At 40.7% G+C, this 17,518-nt stretch overlaps 1 protein-coding gene across 1 annotated transcript in view; it reads left to right on the top strand.

The window, feature by feature from the left end:
- Positions 1-17,518, top strand: part of LOC310822249 (rho guanine nucleotide exchange factor TIAM1-like) — a 46,845-nt gene that overhangs the window by 23,283 nt on the left and 6,044 nt on the right. The window contains exons 4-15 of the mRNA XM_083694596.1: positions 181-637; positions 1,094-1,266; positions 1,536-1,760; positions 2,541-2,726; positions 3,880-4,026; positions 4,274-4,348; positions 4,691-4,861; positions 5,661-5,765; positions 6,310-6,391; positions 6,637-6,723; positions 11,922-12,134; positions 12,483-12,583. Of these exons, the coding sequence (XP_083550722.1) occupies positions 181-637; positions 1,094-1,266; positions 1,536-1,760; positions 2,541-2,726; positions 3,880-4,026; positions 4,274-4,348; positions 4,691-4,861; positions 5,661-5,765; positions 6,310-6,391; positions 6,637-6,723; positions 11,922-12,134; positions 12,483-12,583 (2,022 nt within the window). The remainder of the gene's footprint in view (positions 1-180; positions 638-1,093; positions 1,267-1,535; positions 1,761-2,540; positions 2,727-3,879; positions 4,027-4,273; positions 4,349-4,690; positions 4,862-5,660; positions 5,766-6,309; positions 6,392-6,636; positions 6,724-11,921; positions 12,135-12,482; positions 12,584-17,518) is intronic.

The following is a 17,518-nucleotide window of genomic DNA, read 5'->3' as shown; positions in this document are numbered from 1 at the left end:
TTACATTTTACATTTTAATTAATTGTTCCCACTCTTTGATGTGATCCAAATGTATAACCTCTTGTAAGACCTTGCGTTGCCTTACTTTATGCACCACCCGGTCAGTGCAGATTTCAAATTACCCTCATGACTACATTTGGAGCCTAGGTCAACCTGTCTTGTGTTTACATTGTCTTGCAGGATGTCACGGCTGGGGACGGCAGTGAGTATGAGGACAGTGGTATCGACGGGGTGACGGCCGAGGTGGAGCACCAGTCCCGACGCTATAAGACCATGTCAGCCTCCTACTCCATGTGCTCGGCGGCCGGCAGGAGCATGTTCGCCGGCAGTGATAGCGGCAGCAGCAGTGGGGGCGGGGCCAGCGAGGGTGTCCAGGGTGTGTATGAAAACTTCCGTCAGGAGCTGGAGATGAGCTCCTGCAAGACTGAGAGTCTGGAGGAGGCGGGGTCAGCCCTGAGTGATGAGCAGAGCACCATGAGCTCCGCCTACCAGTCTGACCCCCTACTCAGTGTTGCCCAGGGAACCGTGCGGAAGGCTGGCAGGCTCGCTGTAAAGAACTTCCTAGTACACAAGAAGAACAAGAAGGTGGAGTCTGCTACCCGTCGCAAGTGGAAGAGTTACTGGGTCTCCCTGAAGGGTGAGTCTTGTCCGAGATAACATTAATGGCTTACATTTCAACAACATGGTTCTTGTATTTGCAGTGGTACTATAGTTTTACGTTTTCATGTATTGCAAATGTAATTTACTGTTCAATTGAAACTGTTCAATAAATCATCTTTTCATTCAAGCCGGATAGATTCCCTAGTGGTACGTATTATTATCCCTAATAGTCCTTGACTAGGCCTGAAATCAAATCAGCAATCTGATGATGATGCCTCCTTCCTCAATAATTCAGCCCTGCACTTCTTAATGTTGGCCACTGGAGAGCAGAAGTAAATTGATGAAACAAATCAAACCATTATTTATAAAAATGTGTCCTGTTTTTTCTGCAGGGTAGTCCAATTATATCTTTGATGCAAGTAAGCTGTTACTCTAAATAGTCACAACTTTTTTATGTTTTGTTCGTAATAAATTCCTTGTTTTGGTCTCCAAGGTTGCACTCTGTTTTTCTATGAGACTGATGGCCGTTCAGGCATTGACCACAACAGCATTCCAAAGCATGCCATCTGGGCAGAGAACAGTATAGTCCAGGCTGTTCCAGAACATCCCAAAAAAGACTTTGTCTTCTGCATCAGTAACTCCCTCGGAGATGCCTTTCTTTTTCAGGTGAGAAAACTCTTATCACCTGTCTCAAATGTCTACCATCTTCAATTTAGAAAACTGAAAACACCCCTTTCTGTGTACGTATTACATCTGTATCTATTTCACGCAAAGTGTGTTATGTGGTGAAGGACTCTACAAGTAAACCTACAAAGCCAATAAAATGCAGCATAGGGTTAGGGTGTAATGAAAGTGAAGGTGGCACACAGGCAGCCCTTTATTGACTGCTCCTGACCTCTCCTGTCCATTAACCTTGGGCCCCTCCCTGTGTGTAGACCTGTAGTCAGACAGAGCTGGAGAACTGGATCACAGCCATCCACTCAGCCTGTGCCACCGCTGTGGCCCGCCAGCACCACAGAGAGGACACGGTGCGCCTGCTGCGAGCCGAGATCAAGAAGCTGGAGCAAAAGATTGATATGGATGAAAAGATGAAGAAGATGGGTGACATGCAATTGTCTGCTGTCACTGACACCAAGAAGAGGAAGACTATCATTGATCAGGTGGACTTTAACACTCTCTCTCTTGTCTTGAGCATGTCTTGAGAGAGCCTACCGCTATGGCAGTGGCAATAACAATTAGGATACTTATTCAGGTTATTCATTGTTTGTGTGATGCCATCATGTTGGCCCAGTTGACACTGATAGATGGATCTATTATTCTCTAAATTAATTGCTAAGTTCGTATTGTAGTTAACAGGGCTGTTTACATGAAAGGAAGATCAAATGGCCTTTGTTCTGGCGGTTAGGTAGTGCCTGGTTGGAGCGGGCTGTTTGGCAGTGTCAGGTTTCACATTGTGCTGAGCTGAATGGAAGTAGGGCTGCTCCTCAGAAAGCCCAAGCGCTCCCAGCCTCTATCTGCCAGCGGAATGTGCAGTATTGTCTCTCTCTCTTCTCTGGGTTACTTGGCAGCGGGACAGACCCCTCCGCTGTCGCTCTATTCCCCTCTCCCCAAAAACTAGTGCAGGACTGTGACAGGGAGGGGACATCCTGATGAATAATCACAATGTCCTGCTCTACTGCCCCTGTAAACACTAAACACATTAGGGAAAGAGTGCAGGTTGGCAGCACATTGAGCATACTGGCGAATGAGCCCCTGGAACAAGAGAAAAGGCTCGGCCCCATCTTAGCCCAAAGGTCACAAACAAAGGGTATTGTTGTTAGAGAGACACACTCACAGTCGAGTCGCTGTGATATCAGCCATGGCAAGCTGCTACATCTGCTCATGCATCTTTGCCGATGACCAATTAACTCAACTGGATTTGTTGTTTTCTTGTCCAACAGATCTTTCTGTGGGAGCAGAACCTGGAGCAGTTTCACATGGATCTATTCCGGTTCAGGTGCTACCTGGCTAGCCTGCAGGGAGGCGAGCTGCCCAACCCCAAGCGTCTCCTGGCCTTTGCCTCTCGCCCAACCAAGCTGGCCATGGGCCGTCTAGGCATATTCTCTGTCTCCTCCTTCCATGCACTGGTAACTACCCCTCTCTTACTGCCTCTTCAAGAGTGGAGAAGGAACAAGGCTGTCCTCTTTTGCCTACTCTCCATCTCGGATTATCTTTGTTTTTTACTGTGGATTTATTTGATAACTGTATGTACTGTAATAATAATAATAATAATAATAATGATAATGTATGTAATGTCAAGCTGTTTTTTCATTGCTAATTATGACATTCAAGACTTCCTAACGATCAAAATCTGAAATGTTGAATTACATTTTCAGCTACTGCCTTTCTTTGGCCTGGGAAAGGGTTAACTATATAGCCAAACATGATCTCAATCCATGTTATGTATGCTGTATGCTATTTTTGCACATGGGCTATTTGAGGACACCTGTTCGTGAGGGGTTGCCATCATGCTGGCGTCCTCCACAGTGGTTATGAGGTAATCAATTCAGACTCGAGAACAAGAAGTAAGCATTGGTAGCGGGGGATCACTTTTATTTTATTTGGAGCGCGGTGTTGGCTGATCAATAAGGTTTCTAGCCGCCTACATGCGCCTCATAGCAGGTGGGTGTTTGAGCACCAAGACAGCAGGATAGAATGATTAACAAAAGAGATCTTAAAGCGCTTTCCCACGACTAAGCTCTCTCCTGGTTGCCCTCCCTCCCACGAAATAACATCATCAGCACAATTTCCAACAAGGCTGAGGGGAATCATGAACAAAAAACTGACAGAATGAGGGTGCCCAAGTTAAGTTTAGAATACCCTCCATTTGGTCAGATGTCTTTGTGTGTCTTTTGTAATACCATTTAAAACACTAATGTGTAATTCAGACTATTTCAAAGAGAGTTAGTTGCTGAAGAATAGCGAATACGTGACTTGATAGTATGGGGGAGAGAGAACTATTTTTCTCAGTCACAAACTAGCCTAGAAATGGCATGCTGTGCTAAGATCAGCATGCACATGCAGCTTATGAATGACACTGACATTGACACTCTGTATGTTTATGTTATCACCCTATATATCCAGTAAGGCATGATCCAGAGACATACATAGAAGTATGTTTATGTTTTTAGAATATGGCACTGAAGTTTGTAAGACATAATCTTGTCTGTCATGATGATGTGGTGGTGATGTCTTGTATATCAAGTCCTCTTCTCTAATGATGATGTTTTGTCATGCTAGGTGGCAGCTCGTACAGAGACCGGGGTGAGGCGACGCACACAGGTCATGTCCCGCTCCTCCAGCAAACGCAAGAGCAGGTTCTCCTCTCTCTGGGGACTGGACACTACCTCAAAGAAGAAGACTAAAGGGCACCCCACTATCAACCAGGTTTGCAACTTTCACTGTCACAGAATAGACTCAATATTTATCATATACTGTATGTCTATGATGTATATTAGGGCAGTGTTAATTTAAATCTCACTATAATTTATGCAATTCTCTCCAAATTAAAGGCCAGATAGATCTCAAAACTGTTTCCCACAAGGTCTTAATGCATTATGAAGCCATGATTGTTTAAGCATAGACAAGTGTGAAGGTTTAGGTGGTGAATAAGTTTCTTGCACTTTTCCTGCAGGTCTTTGCTGATGGCGAGGACCCAGTGAAAAAGTCTCTAGAGGGCATATACATTGATGCTGCCAGGGAAAGTGTGGTAAGTAGGCACTATTAATCTTCATAGTTTGGCAGCAAGTTGACACTAAGGTATAAGTCAAAGCTCAGATGGAATATCTCCAACATCATTTTTGGCTAACATGGATGCTGACTAGTGATTGTGAGGTCAAAGCTCTGAAGTACAGTTAGAGAGAAAACATTTTCTCTAAAATTGGAGACCTCTGTCACATATTAAAATGTTCGTTTGAATTTTTTTTATCAAAGTATTTCCCTCAGAAAATGTATTGTTAGAGTATGTAGAGTATCTTTGAATACACTGTTGAATACATCTGATATTATTGTGATAGCTGGCAGAATAAGCCTTTTTTCTCTGTTTTTATAGAAAAGTGATGAGGGGACGGTAAAAAGCCTCCCTCAGTCCAACACAGACAGTGATATCTGGGTGCCTGACCAACTCACGCCGTCCTGGGTGTGTCTGCCAAACGACCAGCCCGTACTAGCCATCATTCAGCCTAGGGAGTCGGCTCTCGATGCCCTGGACACCATCTGCAAGGTAACAACCTGATATCGGCCCTATCTGATCCATGCCTCTCAATGTAGAATATTGTTCATATGTCTGCTCAAAGAGGCTTTAGAGCATTTGAGGGGAAGCCACTGTCCCTTTATTGAGCTAATTACTATCTTATGTACTGGATGTAATGCTCGTTGGTATGTCAAGCCAGAATAGCATGATCACCAATGAACATCATAATCCACAAAATGCCAGGCTCATTTAGTATCTGTAGTACTAAGCGTGAAATGGCTGGGAAGTAATTTGTGGATTGAGTTATATTGTTTGGATTTAGTCTCTTGTTGCAGAGCTGTCCATTCTCCAGGGTAATGTATAAATATATATAAAAATGATGCATCATCATCATCATCATCATCATTGCAGTTCTCTCTCTCTGTAATGCTTTTTCACTGCCAAGTCATTGCATAGGGTTATGTCCAATGGAAATGCTCTGTAGCAGGCACATTTTGGAGAAAAACATGAACAAATATTATACTGATATTATATTACATCAACAAATGTTTTCAAATTATGGGTGTTACTAATATACATATACATATATATACATATATATATATATATATATATATATATATATATATATATATATATATATATATATATATACCTTACATTACATTCTTTCCACTAGTACGTTGTTAGTACTAGTACGCTTCAGAGTTTGAACACAGTTTTAAATGTGACTTACTCTAATGGGTTCTTCCTATGCCCTCCATGAGAATTTATCAGCCTACTTATGCTGTACCAATCCTCTTTTTGTCCCCTCTCCTAAATTCCATAGGCTCACCAACTGGATCCCACTAAACATTACTTGCGCCTGAAGTTTTTAATCGAAAACCAAGTGCAATTCTACATCCCCAAACCTGAGGAAGATGTGTGTGACTTGGTACGTTTTGTCTTGTTTTTCACAGATAATCTCATCCCTCAGTCTTAGTACCCTCCTGAGTTCTCAAACCCTTATCCAAACTTCTGACTATATAGTACATTCTTACTTTTGAAAGACAGGCTTCGTATGAAAGCCATTGCATTGCATTTCATTCCTAAGATGTAAAGTGCAGTGAGCTGTAAATCCCCAGTGATGGTGAAGTGTCATATGTTATGAATTATTAACAGGTCAGTTAATTAGAATCCATATGTTTTCCTCAGAGAACTGCCTTGTGTTTTATTTACTGATTTCCTCATCCGTATAGGCCTCACTATAATTAGCAAATGTCTTTAATGTCTCCAGGTTTTGCTTCAATGATTCATATGTAAACCTTCTTTCATAAAAAATATTGTCCTGGACGTGTGTGTTTATTATTTCTCTTTGAACACTGAAAATCTATGCCTTTCTGTCAGTAACCCACTTACCAGTATATATACTGTGTGTTACACTCTGGGTTACATTCTTGCTTTATATAATTAGAAATGCATGTTCTGTCTCCTCACAGCTTTACAAAGAGATAGAGCTCTGCTCCAAAATAACTAAAGTCATCCAGTTTGACCGTGATGAATCCTGCATGATTGGTTATGGTAAGGCCCACAAATATCATATACTCTATGTTCACAATCACAGATCATTTGAAATGCTAAGAATCACATTTCTGATTTACTCCTATTTCAACATTTCCACTAGCTGTTATGATGGGATACATCCTGACTATCTGCGGTTTTGATTCCCGTCAGTGCAGTAAATTCCTCTGATGATTTGGTGATGTGCTTTCTTTAATAGAGCCCCCCCCTGTCTGTCTGTTTCACACTTTCCCTAACTCTTCCAGGTTTCTCCATCTCGGTGGTCGAGGAGGATGGAGTACAGCAGCTCTACATTACTGACGTGAAGGCGGGCGGATTAGCCTTCGCCAAAGGTTCATTAACCCTCATTTCCCATCAAATGAGTTTGAGCATGCGCACTAGGTTACACAGACAAGAAGCACACATGAACATGCCTCAGCCCTCAGCCAGCAACCATCAATGCAAAACAGAGCAATACAGACACAGCACATTTCTGAAAGAAGATCATATTCTGCCTAGCTGTTGAAAATATACCAAGCGATTAGTTTCAATATGGCAACGATACTGTGTTTCATGTTATTTAACCATCAATTTTAATAGTGAGCTTGCATCAGCAAGTCCAACTCTTGATATTCCAATGACTTATTTTACCTATACTTATTAGTGGGCTTGCTTCAGCAACTCCAACTATTGTTCTTGCTAATACTTATTAGTGGGCTTGCTTCAGCAAGAGATCTAACTTGAGTTGCTTGTGTTTAACTTTTTGATACTAATTATACTTTGTAAAATATTACCATGTAAAAGTGCACATTTTAACATAGAGGTCTATGGTGACCAAAAGATCATATTTTGGAACCCTGCTGTTCTTACACCTTTTAAGCGGCACACTCCAAACCAATTTTAGAATGTGCAGAAAACTGAAAATAACCCTGTAAAAAGCTTTTTGATGTCTGCTATACTTTTTAAACTATTAAACTTTTTGTAACTGCAAAAAGTCCCATTAGTTTTACATTGAGTTAAAAATTAAACTTAACTGAGTTTGGAATTTAGCAAGTTACAAAGAGTTCATGATGGCCATTAAATCGTTTAGCAACCAGTTGTGTTTTATAAGCTGAATTACGCAAATGTTGTCAAAATAACACTTGTGAATTCAATACCTCTCTGTTGCCTATAGTCTTAACGATGCCTTTTCACTGAATAAAACTGCCATATGGAAGATAACCAATATCACTATTGCTAGCTAAAAATGTGTTAGCTAGCTAGCATGCTGACTAGCAAGTTTCTTATGTCTCTAGCAAGCTAGCTCTGTTCTTTACAAATAGACTAACTAGATCTAATCTACCATTCAATCTAATCTAGAATAATAGCTAGCTATGTAACTTGCAAGTCACCAATACCAACTACGTTTATTGCAGCTACATGTTTGCTTTGCGGCACAAAAAACATGCCATTTTGGTCAATGCTGTCCAAATCCGGCCAACATTCAAGACCTCTCCTTGGCTTAATGGTTATGACAATGCCTTCCAGCCCTACAGACCAGGGTTTAAGTCCTGCCTGTGGCAAAATAATCTATCGTATTTTTTACTGTCCCCCCCCCATCTTATCTCTCACTATTCATTTTCACTACTATTTGTTATCTTCTTCAACCTAAGTATATCAATTATGTTTACTTTTGGGTTAGTAAGATTAAGGTTACATGTATTTACAGTAGGCCTAGATTAAATACACTACTCCTCTTTTATCTTTTAAGATGAGCACACCCAGAACATTCTGAACACAACTTGAATGCAGCTTTTTGATACTGCATACTTTTAACACTATGAACATTCCATTGGGTTTAACTGATCACTGTAAGTTCTTACTTGAAGATATCTCAAAGGTTTATCATTGTTAACTATGTTAACTAGTGCAGCAGCTGCAAAAGGAGAAACAGCGCGTCCCTTTCACCCATAGTGGCCGGAAGTGGCCACTGCAATCAGTGTCCCCCATAATGTCACTTCTCTGCATCTGTTCTCCAGAGGCACACCTGTGGCAACAATTATCTATCTATATATCTATATCTCTCTCTCTCTCTCTCTCTCTCTCTCTATATATATATATATATATATATATATATATATATATATATATATATATATATACACCTTTTTACTGTTTTTCCCTATCTCTCACTTTCTCTTTCTTCATCAATTTAAGTATAGAAATTATATTTACTGTTGGGTTAGTTAGATATAACTTAACATTACTTAGTAGTTACTTATAGTAGATTGAAGACTCTCTCACTCCACTGAACTACCCCCAGGCTCTTTGAGATTCTAAGAACCCCACTGCTCTTACACTGTTAAAACTAGGAACACCAAACCAACTTCAAAATGTTCACAGAAGTCTTAATTTGGAAAGAAATTAGGGAAGAAATAATTGTTATACTGCTCATAGTGTACAACTCAACATGGGTTTCAATGGTCACCACTTTAGCCAGCTAAGCAAGCACATGACGTTTCTACTGAAACTTCCTTTTCTAGTTATTATTATTATTCCAATTCTTCCACATGCTACTCCTCCTACAACTTTTAAGTGATTCACACCAATCCAACTGTAAAATGTGCAGACCTCTATCTTGCATTGCTTACATTTATATTTTTCAAACTTATTATTGTAACCCTTTTTTAACTATTCAAACATTTTTGAACCACCAATGTTCTTACATCTTTCAAGCTATTCAAACCAATTCAACTGTAAAATGTGCAGAAAACAAAACATTATGAATCCTTATAACTATTAAGCTTTTTAAATCCCCAAAACTCTCATCTGGTTAACATGGTGGAATGTTGATTTAGGCCAACATTCTGTGAGCACCTTTGTTACTATAGTCTTGTGTAGCCTTACCTCCAGATGATGTTATTCTGATGCCTCTTTTCGAGGTCTGAAGAATTTTAGATTAGCCATTCTGGCTTGGATTGAACTGAATGGAGCGATGGGAGAATGTGCTCACAATTTCATTGGATGTTATATTCCAAGAACCCTCCCCCACTTGCCCGTAGAATGGTTGCTTGTTGTTATGTGTGTCCTCTTTTCAGATGGAAAATCTTTTCATAAAAGTGTAAAGATATATGCCATATTAGGTTAGCTAGCTATTGTTTTCCAAACTAAATGAGCCTCTCATTTAGATTTGGAAAGGCAAACGTGCTAGCTATTTAGGTGTATTTGCCAGCTTGACAGCTATCGGTGTGCTGTCTAGCAGTTAGGTAGCTAGTTGCCAAGGTTGCCAACACACTAAGCATATTTGTATGCGAATATAAATAGTTAAGACAGTTATTTTTTTAATGACTAGTCAGCTGTTGCCATGACAACATAGGTCTTAGATCAAATTTAGCTTAGGGGTAGGCAGTCTAACTTTTTGGGCTAATGGTAAGTCAGTCTTAATGTTTATGCAACTGACTAACTGAAATTAGCCTAGTCTTACAGCTAAAATAATACCGGTCTAGGCCAGTCTTAACTACTTTATGCAACTGGCCCCTAATCTCAACAATGTTACTGCAATTGCCATGGAACTCATCTCTCTGGCTACTCACACTCACACTACTCACTTTCTTTCAATTACCCAGCCATCATCCTTCCATCTATCTATCTATCTTCCAACGTTCTCTCATTTATGTAATGTCTTCCATCACTAGCCACGATTAACAAGATTGTTGATCTTCACTCACGATGTCCGCTCATGACAGCGTCCCTCGTTCTATGAAATTTATTTTTTGTGTTCTGAAGTTGTGATGTCTAAAAGTTAAATGCCCATATAACGCAAGTTTTTAAGTAAAGTAATAGCCTACTTTTGCTACAGAATCCTGGTTATAAATTGAGTCCTGTAGCCTAATGATTTGATATTTATTTGATTAAACAACATTAGGCCTATAGGTGCCCATTAGTTTGATCCAATGTCAATCACGAGAGAATGGTAATAGTTACATTGTAAGTAGCATAGGTTAAATAGTATGGAAGCTTTGCCTATACCCATATCTTCAGATAGCCTACAGCGATAAGTGTTGATAATGGTAAAGGTTAGGCTACATTGTAGAAAGTTGCATACATATCGTATTAAGCTTTACCCAACCTTCAGATGTGTACAGGTGATAATCCATTATCATCATGTGAAATAATCCACAGTTTAATGATTCAAATGTCCTAGATTTTGCCAATGGCATCAACCAAAGCCTTAAATAGCTTCCATCAGCAATACATTGACAAGATTATTCAGTTGTTGTCCTCTCATAAAAATGTGTCTCATTTCTAAGCCTGGTTATGAATCTGATAATAGCCTATCACTTTCTTTTCTGAAGCTGTGCATGTCGTTATATATTTAATGTTCTACTATAGTTGGACATCTCAGTTCATTATCACAAAGTTGTAATTTTAGATTATGATCTGGGCTATAAGAAAATGACGACGGCCAAGGCATGAATTTATATATTTGAAAGTAATTGTAGAACTTGAAAGTCATGTTTGAGTCGACCTCATTTGCCTCATAGGAACAATACCAACTCTGCCATTGGAATTACATTGGGATTTACATTGTCTTTGTGGGCAGAACTAATACTACAAGTGAGAACGACGGTACTACGAGTGGCCACTACGTTTTGCAGTGTGCCTGCCAGATGGCCAACTGATTCCTTGGCCTCCACACTCCAGACACTTAGCTGATTTTCACACTTTTTACTTTTAATCGATTGGAATTGTCCTATGAACATTGTTAAAAAATAAGTTTATATGGTTAAAGTATTGTGAGTATTATGGGTCTGCAACTTGTGTATCAACACATCTTCTGAGAGGGCGCTATGTCGTCCTCTTTGTGCTGGGGGATTAGAACTACAAGAGAATAAACAAGTCAAGAATTCCTCAGCTCCCTATCTATGAACACAGAGAACTAGATAATTGAATGTGACACCCCACTGATAGTCTCTCTTTGGTGCAAATGATATGAAATGATTTCTCATGTTCGGCACAGAAAGCTCACTGCACACCGTATGATGTCACTGTAGCATTAGAGTATTGCTGCAGGCTGAGGAATGAGAGCCAACGGGGACAGCTGTGCTGTGTCTCCTTAGAGGCTGACATTTCACAGGGCATAGAGAACTGGGTCATGCCTGTGGGTCTGAAAGAAAAGGAAAAGAGGGGGATGAATCTAGATACAACCCCATACATATTATTGTCAGCTTGCTCCAAGAAGTCACAGTGCATCACTGTGTTACTATGACTTTTGTGTTGGGTGTGTTATTTCAATCATGTTGTGATATGTGGCATGTTGTGATATGTGTTTTTTTTAATTTTCAGCTAATATGAAAACCTGAGATGAGCAATCATCCTTTTCATTGGCTTTTTTAATGGGCTATTAATCTAGCCATAATTGAGATTCAACATTATAACAGTCTAATAGATAATAGAGTAGGGGGTGTTAATGAGCTCATGGTGCTGAGAAAGAGTAGATTAGTAGTTTGGTTATGTGGTAGAGGGTGTATGAGACAGGGTAAATTGATCTGAAATTCCTTATGCTCTGCAGGACTGAATGCAGGAGATGAGATTCTGCAGCTGAATGGGAAGGACTCCTCTAGTCTCAACTTCTCAGACATGAAGATTGCGTTCTCCCAGGCTTCGCTGGCACTGACCGTGAACACTCTGCCCTCTGTGGACCGCCGGCAGCTCTGCTACCTGCCCCCACGGCGCTCCGATGCAGAGGACAACCTCTACACAGACATCTTCTCCCAGAGTCAGGGTGAGTGGAGCACAGAGGGCAAGACTGGCTGCCTCCCTTACTGCAGTGCATCATGAAAAGTAGAAGCAAAGTAAAGGTTACAGAAAGGTTCATGAAAGGAGGTCAGCACAGGCAGATCAGCAAATGGATATCATCCAACAAAACTGACTGTATTTTTTATGTTTTCAAGAAGCTAATAACTATTGTTTTTTATCCTGTATGGTTTATCTTATTCATTTATGGTTGAAGGTTATTGATAGGGGCTGTCTCAGAAGTCAACAATGGCCCTGGGTATAGTGAGATGTCTGAGAGAGAGGGGTTTGCAGGACGGCTGCTCATTATGGCATCTTTGTCTTGGTGATGTTACAGAGGAGATCCTGGATGATGGAGTTGGCCTCACACTGGAGAGTTCAGGCGACAGTCTGGACGATGACTCAGAGATCTTCAGTGAGGCTGATGAATGCAGAAAGGTAAGCATTTGACTTCATTTAATTTTGTGGAGCCATCTGAATAACCATGTCTCAGTATCTACAATATCCAACTCTTATAAGAGAACACGGGCAGGGGCAGACATATTCTGAATGCTTGACTTTACTCCTTGTATGCAATGTAGTGTCTCTTATCTCCTTGCTCTCTGTCCAGCGTTCTAATTATAATCAGCTTTTTTTTTAATTATATTTTTCAAATAATCATATCTGCTCTACTTTCTAAGGCACCATCTGCCATCAGTTCATTTACTCTTGGCTGGGGAGCAGAGTAATGTACACATTTCACCCGCCTCTGCATAAATCTGCATCCAGGTCTTGTCTGTATTTGAATCATGACCCACTTCTCCTTTAGCTGTGAATACAAGATTTCACAATAATGCAGCATATTAGTGAAATTGGCCTATTTCAATGCTTTCAAATGAAACGATTCACAATGCTGAGGGCTTATATGTATTATTATTTTTATTATATTACATCCCTTCTTGTTACATTAACACACCTTGTAACAGAGTCCGTTTTGGCAATACCAAATACAGGCTGCAGCCAAGGGGACTGAGGGAAATGATTCTGTTAGAAGGGAAGACCTAAGAGATGGATGCCCCTTTGATTAAGCTTGCATTCTAATTGCTTGATAATGTATGGTGATTAAGATCGTTTAATGGAGGCGCACTCATGAACTCATGAGACTCCGAAATAAATGAATAGACAAGCAAACAAACTCAAGAAGGTTTTCGACTAGAACAAGCATACAGGAATTAATCACACAAAAAATATGAGCTAAATGTAGGTAATTAAAATGCAACAACAGTTCTCTCTGAGTAAAGTAGATCACCCAATAGCGGAGCTAACAAGAGGACAGATTTTTCTTTAGCTGTGCAAAAAGAGAAATAATGTGCTAAATGAGATTAAAACAGCAGAGTCTGCACTTCATGGCAACTGGCAGGCTGTCAAGCTACACAGTCGGTCCTCTAAAAGACAGCTGGGTTCCTGCTCGAGAGGTGGCACAGGATTGATATTCACATGCAGATTGCTGTCTCCTCTTGCTCTCTCTCTCTCTCTCTCCCTCCCTCCCTCCCTCTATCTCTCTCTATTTCTCTCAGAGCCCTGTCTCACTGCCTCCCCATTGTATAGCCAAAAGGTGGGGGATCTGTGGAGGGTGGCCAAAAAACTACTGCAGAATATTCAATCAGCTCTGGGGCATGGGGCTGCCCTGTCCTGGCCTGGTCCACTTGTCCCCATATCAGCCTTTGCTCCTCCAATGGTGGGCTTGCTAAAAAACCTAAGAATTTGTCTTTTACATCCATTTTCCAATGTGAATGCTACAAGATATGTATGCTTTGCATTACTTCTTATGCTAGTCCAAATATTTGACAATTCAAAGTAATGTTCTAAAATCTGATTATTTTAACATGGAGTTAGTGTTTTAAATTTTATTCTAGGCTTTAGTCCAGGTTTGAGGACTTCACTATCTGAATTCATGTCCGTCTGAATCCATGTCTGTCCAGTATTTGACTATACGTTGCTCATTCAAAATGCTTATCCCCAACTATGACTGATTAGCAAGGTTTTTCCTCAGGATTGAAGACACTGGGCTCTAAGTATGACTGTAAATGTATTGCTTTTTAAGAACAGTGTTATATAAGACTGTGAGGTTCTGGTTTGCTGTGGTTTAGTTCACTTTAGTCTACTGAGCTGACACCTTCTATCTGTTATTCATCTCTTGATTCATTCCCCGTTCTCTCTCTTTACTTTGGTCTTTTTTTCATGCACCTCTATTATTTGATGGTGGACTCTTGTACGTTGTGCCAGTGAAAGCATTTAATGAACCTGCTGATGAATGAGACTTGGTAGGATGCTGCATGTCATACAACTTCAAAGCTGGCAGATGAGTTGGGATGCAGAGAGAAATATTTTTTTCCTCAGAAATACCGATTGACTTGGCATGGTTTGCTGTAGTCAGTTCTGTAATAATTGTGCAAAAATGTTAACATGGTTTGTTTACTGCTCTGCAGTTACAGTCCACCCCCTCTTCTCGTGGGAGTGGCCTGCTTTGGCAATGTTTTGACAAGTGTGTCTCAGTGAATGTGCTGGGAGCACTGGAGTAGCCAGGATCTTGACCTGCAGTGCTTTCTTAAGAATATGCCGATACTGACATTCCTATTTAGAACTCTCCAGTGTTATGAATGAATATATCCTCCCTGGCGTGGCAATCCACATGTCATAGGTGGGCATTAAAACACATTTGAGCCCTTGAGAATATTTGCATTGAACACTAGTAACACATACAGGTATTTTACCTGTATTCCCCCCTTGTTGTTCACTTTCCTCCTTTTCATTTTGCTTTCTTACCCATTCTTCTAATGTTCTCCTCCTCTGCAGCAACTCACTTGCACCCCCCCTTCCCCTCTCACCCCACCCTCCCAATTCCCGCATTTATATTCTACTGCGGTGTGGTGCGGCCAGCCAATCCTGCTCCGCTGCAACCTTGGAGAGGAGACTCCCTCCTTCCTGCTCCTTTCATCCCCCTGCCCTCCGTGAACATGAGTATTATTATGCCTTGTTTACAGTGCTGCTGCTGGAGTTTGTCAGGTCCTTGCTCTCAGTCATAATGTGCCTATGCTTAGCCATCATTTAGTAAGAGAGAGAGAGAGAGAGAGAAGAAAGAAATACAAGATTAGAGCGCTACAGCAGATCTGAATGCGAAGGAGGGGAGTTGGAAGGCTGGAAGTGCTGGTGGGCGAGGTGGAGGCTTAGCAGCTTCGCCTGGGTCTCATCCTTCATCACGACCGCCACAGCACCTTTTTATTTTTATTTTCTTAAAAGGGATAAAGTGGAGAAATTTGCTGGAGAGCGACAGTGTAAGAGCGACACTTTCCCAAGGCTAGCATCTCTGCCTGTCCACCTGTGCCCAGCCATGTCTGTCCTGAAGTGGAGCAGGCACAGCAAATGCTCCTCAGAGTCCATCTATGACATGCTTCAACTGGTGAGCTGTTCTCTTCAGAATTTCTGCTCTTGTCACCAATTGTCATCTTGTCACCTTTCTTAATTGTCATCGTTATTACTTTTGTGGTTTATACTCAAAACTGTTATTTACTTGTCAGTGCATACAATATATCTCGCTGATTGATGGACAGTTATGAGTCTTGTCATATTTTTTCTCCAAGTAACCCATACATTTTTCCCACTTGGGACTTTGATTGACCTTCTTTTGACTGTTTGGGCAGAGTACAGGAAGCTGTGATTCACTGTCACTCAGCAGAGCTTTCCTGTTTGTCACCAGAGTCCTCTGTAGGATGGTCTAGTTTGTGACATTTACACATTATCTCTAAGAACTTATGTTTATTTATGAGTTTCTAGATGATTGAGGGGACTTTAGGTTCCGTTGCCACATGGCCTTTGGATAACTGGCCCCAATGGTTTTTTTTTGTTTTGTTTTGAGCTGGCACTTTGACTGTAGCTAAGATATTTGGCTTAGTACAGAGATCTCTGTCTTATCTCTCTGTTTCAGATGGGAGACACTCTGTTCTTTCTCCTTCGGTGGCAGAGGACATTCTAGGAGATTTGCTATGCATTGAAACATTGTTGTTAATCCATATTTCAATCCTCATTGAACCTTCAATTCAACCTTCAATTTGGCAATTCCCAGCTTAGTTCCCAACAGTGTCTCCATCATACTGTTTTTGTATTACAATGCCAGCAATAAGTGAGTCTACAAACAGAAAGTGGAGACTACTATGATTGTGTTTAATTGTCCTTTTACTGTCCAATGACCATGGTTTCATGACTTTTGTTACAAACATCAAATGTGTTTGCTTGGCTATGACTCAATGGCAGATATTGTGATGGGTACCTTTAATTTATAAGAGAGGATGTCTTAATTGGAAATCAGATTTGCCTAGGTTTCTAGCCCTGGGTTAGCAATAACAATACATTTTATTTGTAAAGTGTTTTTCATTTGAACTATCTCAAAGCGAAAAGAAGCAATACACTATTAACAACAAAGACGACTACAGGAAGGCCTGTCTGAAGAGATTCGTTTTTAGTCCTGTTTTGAAGAAGGAGAGTGTCTGGGCTGTCTTGAGGTCCTCCGGGAGTTCATTCCAGAAGCAAGGGGCTTAGTCTTGGGCACAAGGAGTTGGAGGCTGTTGCCGGACCAGGCTGCTGAATGAGGCTAGGGGTTGTGTATTCAGGTATTGGGGAGAGGTTCCATGGACACACTTGAAGGTCAGTAGCAAGATTTTGAAATCTATTCTGTAGCTGACTGGGAGCCAGTGCAGGGACTTCAAAACAGGGGTGATATGTTAATGTTTCCGCACTCTCATCACGATCCATGATCAGTTGTTTGGCTGTTAATCAGATTGATTGGCTCTTTAATTAAGAATTTCAATCACAAACATATAGGATTGTAAGCTAGATCCTGCATCATTTGATCTCATTCAGCAAAAGGCTTGATTGAGTTAATTTGCATTGCACCATTAGGTTTATTTTGATGAGATGCCTCTCTTTTTTTTAGTGGTAAGGCAGGCATTACATCTTGGTCTGAGCAAAGATAGAAATGCTGCATTCAGATCAGTTCTATGATGTGAACTACTTACGGTATGTCCATACATGATCTGTCTCCTATACCTTTGGAGTGAGAGAAGGATTATTGATCATTCAAGATGAGCTTAGAGGTACTACTGGAGGTAGAACTGTTTTCTGGCTGGCATACAAAAGTTACTCTATTATGAGTCATGGGTCTTTCAGCACACTGTCATGTACCCATCCCAATACAAATGGATCATTTGTTGTAGCAAATAGTCGTGAACAAGCCATTTAGAATTATGTAACTGTTTACTCCCATCTCCCAAAGAGTGTTATATGTCTGCTACTGTTTTAGTCATATATCTAAAGTCAATTCAATGTCTCATGCTGATC

Source organism: Argentina silus (assembly GCF_951799395.1).
Source record: "Argentina silus genome assembly, chromosome: X".
Lineage (NCBI taxonomy): Eukaryota > Metazoa > Chordata > Actinopteri > Argentiniformes > Argentinidae > Argentina > Argentina silus.
This window is presented reverse-complemented; position numbering and strand designations above follow the sequence as displayed.